Source organism: Fonticula alba, assembly GCF_000388065.1.
Source record: "Fonticula alba strain ATCC 38817 unplaced genomic scaffold supercont2.2, whole genome shotgun sequence".
Taxonomy (NCBI): domain Eukaryota; order Rotosphaerida; family Fonticulaceae; genus Fonticula; species Fonticula alba.
Genome location: NW_009242972.1, coordinates 775790 through 785966, shown reverse-complemented (window position 1 = coordinate 785966; position 10177 = coordinate 775790). Strand labels below are relative to the sequence as shown.

At 67.3% G+C, this 10177-nt stretch overlaps 2 protein-coding genes across 2 annotated transcripts in view; one reads left to right on the top strand and one right to left on the bottom strand.

The window, feature by feature from the left end:
* Positions 1-2044, bottom strand: part of H696_01193 (hypothetical protein) — a gene marked incomplete at both ends in the record, with an annotated part of 2144 nt that extends 100 nt beyond the window's left edge. The window contains 3 exons of the mRNA XM_009495078.1: positions 105-534; positions 757-1108; positions 1238-2044. Of these exons, the coding sequence (XP_009493353.1) occupies positions 105-534; positions 757-1108; positions 1238-2044 (1589 nt within the window). The remainder of the gene's footprint in view (positions 1-104; positions 535-756; positions 1109-1237) is intronic.
* Positions 2045-3501: 1457 nt separating this feature from the next.
* H696_01192 (hypothetical protein) lies at positions 3502-9593 on the top strand (the record flags this gene model as incomplete). Its single annotated transcript, XM_009495077.1, has 3 exons — positions 3502-4451; positions 4607-8800; positions 9028-9593. The coding sequence occupies 3 exons, from the start codon at positions 3502-3504 to the stop codon at positions 9560-9562; spliced, it is 5679 nt and encodes a 1892-aa protein (XP_009493352.1). The 3' UTR covers positions 9563-9593.
* Between the last annotated feature and the right edge of the window lie 584 nt (positions 9594-10177).

Here is a 10177-nt window from a genome sequence, read left to right as displayed (position 1 = left end):
GGGGGGGGGGGGGGGGGGGGGGCGGAAGAAAATAATGCCCCACCAGGCACGCAACAGAGCCGGCGAGGCCCAAAGGCGCGAGGGGCCGCCACCCGACCACGTACTTGCACAGGCCGACCGCGCAAACGCCCGTTTGCGGGCCGAAGGGGATCCCCCGGGCCGCGAAGGGGCCCCCCTGCTCGGCAGCCACCTCCCAAATCTGGGACACCGGCTCGCGCAGGCTCACCACCAAATCCACACTCCCACGACCATGGTCGAGGTCCAGCAGATAGTCCGAGGCAGTTGCATCGATGGGGGATTCGTCGACATCGCGCCGAGGCCCGGCCGTCGGTTCGCCGCCCACCGACAGCTCCATCCAGGAAAAGCGGTCCAGATGCCCGGGGTACAGCGGTCCGATGGCCAGCATCGATCGCGACAGGGGGACCCGCCAGGGGAGCCCATTGCTCAGGGACCAATGGGGGCGGACAATCAACAGGACATCCAGATCGAAGGCATCGGCGATGGACTCGGCCACGAGGGTGATTGCGCTCGAGCCTGGGCAGCAGGATGGCCGGCAAGCGGCCGCGCATCGAGGGGGAGAGCCCCCATGGGCAAGCGGCAGTCGGATGGGTGAACATTCCGTCGGGCGAGACGCAGCCAGAGGAGTGCCCTGCTCGCGCCTCCCTGTGAAGAGGACAGAGGCGAGGAGGGGAAGCAAGCGGCCGCGCAAGATGAGGAAGAAAAAAAAACAAAACCCCACCCGGAGACCCATCGTACTGGTTGATGTTGCCGAAGTTTGGGGCACGCCAACCTCGCCGGACAGCCAGTGGTCGATGGCCGCCTCGACATCGCCCAGAAGCGAGGAGGTCATGAGGAGCGCCGGATCCGAGTGGTCGACCACTTGGAGCCATGCGTTGGATTGCAGAAAGGAGGTGGAAATGTTCCCGGCCAGCGGGTCGGGCGCCTGGCGGCCCAGCGGCGGAGCAGTCACCATGTGCGCGGACACCACGCGCAGGTAGCCCCGGCAGCGAGCCTGATGAATGAGGCCAGACCCCGGAGCGCTGGAGGCCGGCCCACAGACGGCATTCGCCGCGGACTCCATGGCATGGTGCAGTGCCAGGCGGGTGAACTGCGAGGCGGAATGCCGGCCAAAGACACACAGGAGGGTGAGAACCGGGGGGGGGGGGGGGGGGGGACACCAAGGAGGGGGAGACAACAGCACGGCGAGCGAAGGCATGACACATGTACACGGACGCACATCGCCGATGTTTTGCAGCTGGAGGGAGGAGGGGGCCCCGGGGCTGGCATTGGCGCGAAGGCGCTCCGCGGCCAGGGATGCATATGCATTGCGCACATGCTGCAAGCCGGTGGTGGGTGGACCGGGGCGCGGGGCGCGACCGAGGACAGGGCATTCGGCCTCGGCCAGCACCCGACGCAATACCAATTCCAGGAGATGCATCCGCTCCAGCAGATGCCCGAGGCCGGCCAGCAGATCGGTGGTGGTGGCTTCGGCCACGCCGGGGGCCGGGGACAGGGCCGCATGCTCGGCCACGGGCCCCAGGCCCAGCTCCTCGCACGCGGCAGCCGACAGGCCCAGCTCCAGACAGTGCTCATCCAATGGCAAGCCCCCGACCGCGGGAAGCCGGCAGGGGGGGAGCCCGCCAAGGACCCCGGCCCGGGCTGGCGGGGCATGCTCGGCCAGGGGCAAGCCCGGCAACAGCAGCAAGCTCGGGTCGATGGGCAGCGCCAGCAGGCCGAGAATCGACGCAACCAAATGATCGGTGGTCGTGGCTCCGAGAGGCTGAGGGACCTGCTGCGGGGCCGGGCTGTCTGGGGGAGACCCGGCGGATCCCGGCGGGGCCATGCGCCGGATGAGCCCCGGTGCCAGGCGATCGGCCGCCAGCGTGCAGGTGGTCAGCCGGTCGGCCAGATCCACCAGAGGCAGGAGTCCGGCCCCGAGCAGAGCATCCGGGATGAAGGCCTCATGCAGGTGTCGGCGGACGCTCGGCTCCAGGCCGGGGCATTGGTCCAGCGCGTCGGCCAGAGCCTGGTGTGCGTCGGCCATTTCGTCGGCCCGGGCCTCGGTGACCCAGCGGCGAGGGAGGCAACGCGAGTGGGATTCGGGCGGGAGGGCGAAGGGGAGGGCGACAAAAGGGCGGGATGGAAAAAGACGCTGGGGAGGGAGGGAGGGAGGGGGGGGGGAGGAGAAGGCGGAGGAGGGCGCATCTTGGGGACTCCCCTCCGGAGGCCATTCAGGCCACTTGGGAAAAATAGATGGCCCGGATCCGCGCGGTGGAGGGTGGATCCGGGCCCATGGTCGAGAGGTTCGGCCCCGGCCGCCCGGCATCGCTGTTTGTGTTGTGCCCGCCCTTCCCCCGCTCCCCGCCCGCCCCTCTCGATCGGGGCGGTGTTCTTCCTCCCCGTCCCCCCGGGTGCCCGGGGCGCATACCAGGCCCGGGTCGGCCCGCCACCCCCGGGGTGACGGACCGGCCAGGACGGCAGGCCCAGCCATTCATGCCACGGTGGGAGGAGCGCGGTCGCCCCCCATGGGCGCGTGATCATGAGTGCTCTTGTTCGGCGGCAGATGGGCCCCGCGTTACAGACGAGGATGCGTATTTTTGGTTGGAGTCCGGCCCCTGGCCCGGAAGGGGGAGGGACCGGCAGGCCAGTCGGACTGGCACGTTTCGCACATATGCACAGGCGCGGCCAGCCTCCCGAGGTGCCGGGCCCCCCCCCCCTCCCCCGAAGAGGGGATGATTGACCGAGGGGCATCGCCCGGGGCCGGGGGCGGGGTGTCATTCACCCTGCGTCTGGCCGAGCGGATGGGGGATTGCGTCTTCTTTTTTCCCCCCCCCCCCTCCCTCGAGGATGCTGCGCGCCCGTCAGCACCGGAGCCTACAGCGGCAGCAGCAGCGGCAGCAGCAGCAGCAGCAACCGGGGGGGCGGCGGGCTGTTTCAGCTGGGAATGCAGGAAGGTGATTCCTCGGCCGGGGGGGGGGGGGCGCCGCCGGCGAAGCGCGGGTGTCAGGCGCAAGGCCCTGGCTCTCGCCCGGCGGCTTGGCCCCGGCCATGGGCCGAAAAGTGCATGTGCGAAAGTAGACCAGGCGCGCGCCCTGCCCGGGGCCGGCTTCTCAGCATGGCCCGGCCCGGGCCGGGAACAGGGCCCAACCCGGCTCGGCCGCCGGACCCGGGCAGGGCCCGGCATCTTGACCTGCCCCCCTCCCCGCCCCTCTCGACGGTGTGCCGGTCCCCCTGCCAGTCTGAAGGGGCTTCCATTTTCCGCCCACCATTCCGGCAGGTGGCAGAAGATCGCCCAGGCCGGATGCATGGACACACACCCACACACGCATGTGGGGACACATGCACACCGACGCGCAGGAGCGGCCGGGCCAGCGGCCGCCCCTGGGAGTTGGGGTCGCGCGGGGTGGCCGTCTGGCCGTCCTCGATGCGACGGCGGTGGCTCGCCCCCCCCCCCCCCCCCCCCCTGCCTGAACCCCGGTCAAACTCGCATCCCTGTCCAAGATGAGCCAGCGGAACAGCCCCTCCGTCAGTGCCTCCCCTTCGATGACCGACATGGACAAGAAGGCCGAGTCCTCGGCGCCGTCGAAGAACTCGAAGTTCGTGTCGCCGACCACCGGTCTCCCCTTCCCGGACTATGCGGTGCGTCTGCGCCACAAGTCGGTGAGCACCTTCTTCGATGAGCTCGACAACTCGATCATCGTGCAGCCTCCCAAGATGGACCCCCAGCTGGATGCGCCGAGCCAGTCGCGCATGGTCATCACCGCGGAGAAGCCGCGCCAGGCCATCGAGCTGCTGGACCAGTTCCTGGTGCGCTTCCTCCCCACCGTGGAGGACGTGTCCTGCCTGATGGAGCACGGGCCGATCATGTTCATCGCCGGTGACGCGCTCTTGCTGTGGGTGCTCGAGCACCGGTCCGTCAACATGAACTTCGGCGGGCAAAGCCTCCACGCGGTGCGCGCCTTCGAGAAGGAGCTCCAGTTCATGCTGGAGACCCTGCCCTACTCGCTGGCCAACAATGTGGTCTTCAGCGACTGCCTGGCCAATGCCTGGGCCGCCATCTCCCCGGCCCACATGGCCCTGCGCGAGACCCTGATCAAGCATCTGGAGCTGCTCCAGGGCCAGCCCATTGGCGATCCGGCTGATGATGACTCGGACGACGACGAGGAGTCCGACTCGGACGACGACGAGGAGTCCGACTCCGACAACGAGGGCAAGCCCGCCAAGGCCGGCGCCCACGCCAAGCCGCTGTTCCCCTTCACCGTGCTGAAGGTCAACTCGCTGGTGGCCTTCTCCCAGGTGTTCCCGGCCAACCAGGCCGACTCCATCTTCATCCTGCCGCGTGTTTTCCCCGCGTCCCTGGCGTCGCAGCTGGCCCCGGCCGGCGCGCCCGGCATCGAGGCTTACTCGCGCCTGCTTGCCGCGGCCGCCATTCACGGCCAGTCCAACGTCCTGTGCGTCATCCGTCGACACTCCCTGCCCCCCCCTCGCCTTGGCTCTCGGCCCCGGCCTCTTGGTCCTGCTCCCTCCTCTCGCCCTTCCCCGATCAGCCCCACATCGCTGACCCCCCATTGGCCATTCCACCTCTCCCATGCGCTCGGCACTCCAGCTTCTATGAGACCCTCGAGCAGCGCCGCCCGCGTGTCTTCGCCTCGGCCATCCTGGTTGCCCGCATGGCCCTGTCGGATGTCACTCTGGACCTGGCCTCCTTCGACCAGGCGGTCTTGCGCTTCTTCCCGCCGGCCCCGGTGGCCAAGCCGGCCGGCCTCCTGACGGACTTCCATCGGGATCTGGCTCTCGGCCGGGACACCCGTCGGTGGGTGGTCTCCTCGCTGGCCGTGGCCTCGCTCCTGCGGACCAAGCTTCAGGCCGGCGCCGGTGCCGGGCTGGAGCTGCTCTTCGCCCGGGCCTTTGTCATCCACACGGCCATGATTTCCCTGCTGCCGGTGACCGTCCGCTCGGTGACCTACAGCCAGCCCGAGCCCAGCCTGGTGGCCTTCATCCAGGACCTCTCGGCATTCTTCGCCCCGGCGCTGGCTGCCTTCGAGGCCGATCTCGATGAGGACGAGTATGATGCGTCGGATCTGCGCGGCTTCGAGGCCGGCCTGGCCGACTGGCTGGATGGGCGCCTGCTGCATGCGGTCCTGCATGCGCTGCTCCTGGCCCCGGCCGATGCCAAGCTGGAGGCCGTCCTCGGGAAGAAGCTCCTCCGCACGGTGGCCAGCCTGCTGTGGACCAATGTCCTGGCCCTGGCCGGGCTGGATGCCGCCAAGCATCCTCTGCTTCCCGGCGTGCCGGACGGCCTGAACACCAGCCAGCTGCTGGCCGCGCTGGACACCAGCCGCGCCACTGTCAGCCAGGCGGACCCGACCCTGCTGGGCTCGTATCGGTCTCAGAATACCGCCATTGTGGACATGCTGCCGGTCATCGAGGAGGACCTGGAGGCCGCGCTCAAGGTGTCGGCCGACGGATCGCCCGCCTCCGGCGAGGCCGAGGATGACGAAGCCGCCGCCAATGACGACGATGACGATGAGGAGGATGCCTCCGACGAGGAGGAGGAGGAGGAGGAGGAGGACTCCGAGGCCGAGGAGTCCGATGATGAGGAGTCCAACGCCGAGGCCGGCCCGGTGAAGCTTTCGGCTCGGCATCGCGACCGGATGGCCGCCTTCGCCAAGCGCATGGCCGACTCGCTGGCCGGGCAAATCCCCAAGACGCGCTTCCTGCTGAACCGCCAGGGTGGCGAGCGCACGCACACCCCCTCCACTCGCCGGGTGCCGACCTTCTCGCTGGTGGACCTGCAGAAGGCCTGGGACCGGTGGCGCCTCCGGTCCACGGTGGAGACCCGCAATGTGGACACCCGGCAGAAGGCCCTCATCGTGCTGGAGGTCTTCAATCAGCTGCGCCTGTGCCTGCAGCTGGATTCGGACTCCGCGCGGCAGATTTCCCGCGACGACCGCCGTGCCATCCTGGCCATCGTGCACAATGGTGGCGAGGTGTTTGCCCACATGGCCGAGGACATGTCGCGCCTGCTGCGCATTGCGCCCCTCACCTCGGAGCCCATCAGTGGCCTGGTCATCCAGCCGGACCTGTGGACCATCCAGATGCGCTTCCTCGGGCCGGAGATGCCGCGGCCCAACAATGTGGCCGATCCGCGTGTGCCCTTCCGGCCGGACCCCTGGCAGCGCGACCTGCTGGACCTGGTTGACCGCGATGAGTCGGCCCTGGTGGCGGCTCCCTCCTCTTCCGGGAAGACTTTCATTTCGTACTACTGCATGGAGAAGGTCCTGGCCGAGAAGGATGACTCGGGCATTGTGATCTTCGTGTCGCCGACCAACCCCCTGGCCAACCAGGTCCTGTGGGAGGTGCAGGCACGCTTCGACAAGCAGTATGACGATCCCTCCCGGCGCCTGGTCGGTATTGGTACCGTGCAAATCCGCCGGGACATCCTCACTTCGCAGATTGTGGTCCTCACGCCGCAGATCTACGAGGAGTTCCTGCTGTCCACCAAGCCGGCCATCCAGGACTGGGCCAAGCGCATTCGCTATGTCATTTTCGATGAGGTCCACTCGATCCACTCGCCGGAGGGCAGCACCTGGGAGCGTCTGCTGCTGCTGACGCACTCGCCCTTCCTGGCCCTGTCGGCCACCATCAGTAACCCGGAGAGCATGCGCTCCTGGCTGGACACCGCGCACAAGGCCTCCGGCCGGCCGGTGCGCTTCATCCACACCAAGTACCGCTTCAATGACTTGAAGAAGTCGGCCTTCATTCCGGACCTTTCCAACCCGGAGGCCGATCCGATTGTGCCGCTGCACACGCTGGCCATGTACTCGCTGGAGGAGCTCCGTAGCCAGGCCATGCCGGATGACATTTACCTGTCGCCGGATGAGGCCCTCGAGCTGTACTTGGCCGTGTCGCGCGTGCTCCGGAACAATGCCTTCAGCGAGCGCTTCCTCCCGTCGGCCTACTTCGCCGGGGAGCACATCATCACCCGTGACATGGCCCTGCGGTATCAGGAGGATTTGATGGCGGTCTTTTCCAAGCTCCTGCGCGGGGTCACCTGCACCGAGCGCGGCCCGCAGGCGATCTTCGAGTTTTCCGGCCACGCGGAGTTCCTCCTCAGTCGCCATGTTCTTGGCCGGATCAAGGAGGCGGTCGATGTGGTGGACGCCGGCCGGGGGATGCTGGCCCTCCGGTCGCCGGCTGGGTCCGGTGTTTTGATGGTGGCGGTCCGTGCGCCGACCACCCCCTCGGACAGCAAGGGCCCGCGGCCGAACTTGCGCCAGGTCCTGAAGGCGGCCGTGGCCGCCGTGCGGGACACCCTGTCCACCGTGGTGGATGATGTGCTGGCGGTGCTGCGCCACACGCGTGATGAGATTGACCGCCGTGTGGCGCTCTTCCATTCCGAGCGTAGCCTGGCCCTGTCGGATGAGCAGTTCCTCCAGCAGAATGTCTATGCCCTGGTCCGGCACCTGCACCAGGCGGACATGGGCCCGATCATTGTCTTCACCTTCTCGGTGGAGCGCTGCCGCGCTCTCTTCCAGCTGACGGTCGAGGCGGTCATGGCCGCCGAGGAGGTGGACCGCGAGTCGCCACGCTTCAAGCGCATGTTCCGCAAGGCCGAGCAGGAGGAGCAGGCGGCTCGTCGTGCGCGCGATGCCACCGAGCGCAAGAGCACCACCCCTCGGCGCGATCGCGAGGAGGAGGACCTCCCCCACCCGGAGGACGAGCAGAAGGAGCCCACCCTCACGGTGGAGGATGTGGAGCACATGGTCCGCGAGCGTCACTCCTTCCTGGGCCACAATACCGACAACCTGCGCCAGGCCCTGGCCTCCATGCCGCGGGCTGCCAACCAGAACCGCATCCTCACCTATGGCCTGGAGCGGGGCATCATCATCCACCATCGTGCGGTTTCCTCCAACTATCGTACCCGGGCGGAGATGCTCTTCCGCCTGCGTGAGGCGCGTCTCATCTTTGCCACCGGTACGCTGGGTCTCGGCTTGAACATGCCGGCCAAGACCGTGGTCTTTGCCGGTGAGTCGCTGAACCTGGATGCGCTGAACTTCCGCCAGCTGGCCGGTCGTGCTGGGCGCCGTGGCCTGGATCGCGAGGGCAATGTCCTGTTCTTCGGCCTGCCCATGCACCGGATGCGTTCGCTCATGTCCCGGCCGATTCCGCCCTTCCTGCCGACCAGCGTGGTGGACACCCCGTCGCTGGTGGCCCTGACCCAGCTGGCGCAGTCGTGCGTGGACAATGGCGACAGCGAGCGCTACGAGCAGGTGGCCCAGGGCATCGACCGGGTCCTGCGCCACTCGATGCTGGTGCACAAGAACCCGGCCCTGGCCCCGGAGCATGCCTACCTCTTCTGGTTCCAGCTGCAGATGATGCGCCAGACGCGCATGCTCAACACTCGCGGCCTGCTGACCCCGGTGTCGGCCATGGTCATGGCCCAGCCGACCGTCGGGTCGGGCCCCATGGTGCTGCACTACCTGCTGGAGCACCACCGGCCGGTGCTGGAGCGCGCCGCCGCCACCAAGACCGACGGTGTGTCGGAGCTGTTTGTCCTGCTGGCGTACCTGTTCGAGCAGCGGTCCATCGATTCGCAGATGGCCAGCCCGGCCCCGACCAGCCAGCCGGACAAGCGGGCCAATTCGCCGAACCTCTGCCTGCCGGCCCTGTCGGAGTACATCACCTCGGCCCTGGATTCCTTCAACGATCTGAGCCTGCGCACTGCGTCCACCTTTGTGTCCAGCATCGTCGTCCACTCGGAGTCTGCCGAGGAGGAGTCCGTTGACCCGGATGCCTGGTGCGTGTTTTCTTTTGGGGCTTCTTTTTTTTTTTCTGCTTGCCATGCCTTCCTCCTCCGCCCGCCTGTGTTTGGGGCTTCCTCGCTCGCCACGCGCGCCCCCCCCCCATGTGCCTTGCCTTCCCCCATCGCCTCTCCGTCATGATGCTGACTTCTTCCTCTCTTGGCTGCGGGGGCATGTCCCCTCCTTCTTTGTCTCTCTCCTCCCCCTTTCCGTGCCCGCTCAGCCTCCCCGTCTCGCAGCTTTCCTTCCCCAGCATGTCCATCGGTCCCGAGGACGCCGGGGCCATGCTGTCGCACATGCGCACCGTCCTGTCCAAGCCGCGCCTGCGCAATGCCTTCAACTCGATGTCCGGCGCCGGGGACGCCTTCACCCACCCGGAGCAGATCCTCCACGAGACCAACCACAGCCGCCTGATGGACTCCCTGTCCATTCCCTATGTGGAATACGCCAACCCGGTCAGCAACTACCTGATTGCCATCACCCGGCGCCTCTCCCTGCAGTCCTTCTACGCGCACTATGGTCTGGCCGAGTTCGTGCTCCACCCGGCGGTTGATCGCTTTGTCACGTACATCCGTATTGTGCTGGATCATATTGTCCGCAACAAGCTCGGCGTCCGTGCCAACTCCTTCCTCTCCCTGGCTCAGATCCACTCGGACCCCATTGCCAAGGAGCTTAACGACATCGCCACCGCGCTGGAGGTCTCCTCTGTGGCCATCTTCGGCCCGACCCCCTTCCGTCGTGGTTTCCGCAAGGCCTAATGGTGCCGATGTGTGTGTGTGTGTGTGTGTGTGTATGCACTGCACACGACGACGGCTGGGTTCCCCGCCGGCCAGCTGGCTCCGGCCCTTTTGCGGGGGCTCTTTTCTCCGCCCCTTCCTACTTTCGGTTTGTTCCCCCCCCCCTCCCCCCTGCCCAGAATATACATACATTTACTCGTGGCACTCGCGGTATGCCTCGCTTTTTCTCGCCGCCCACCCTCCCCGCCCCTTGGGCGTTTCCTGCCTGCCGGGTATTGTGCCTTTTTTATTGCCTTGATTGCGGCGTTTTTTGTTGTTTTTTTTTCCTCGAGGTCGGCACGTCCGGCGGGATGTCCCGACCACGTGTCATGTGACTCGTCTCGTCCGGGGTCGATCGTGTCCATGTTCCTGATTTTGATTGCGGCCTTTGTCTCTCTCCGTGCGAACACGCGTTCAGTGGGGTTTTTTTTCTCGGATACGCCTGGATTCAGCTCCGAGCCGCAGGAGGTCCTCCACATCGCGGGCGTGGGCGCGGGCGCGGGCGCGAGCGGTGTCCCCCCAATCCGGACACCCTGGGTGCTTTTTTGCACCCATCGGTCTCCAGGCGGCTTCCCGCGGCCCCTGCATGCCCCAGCC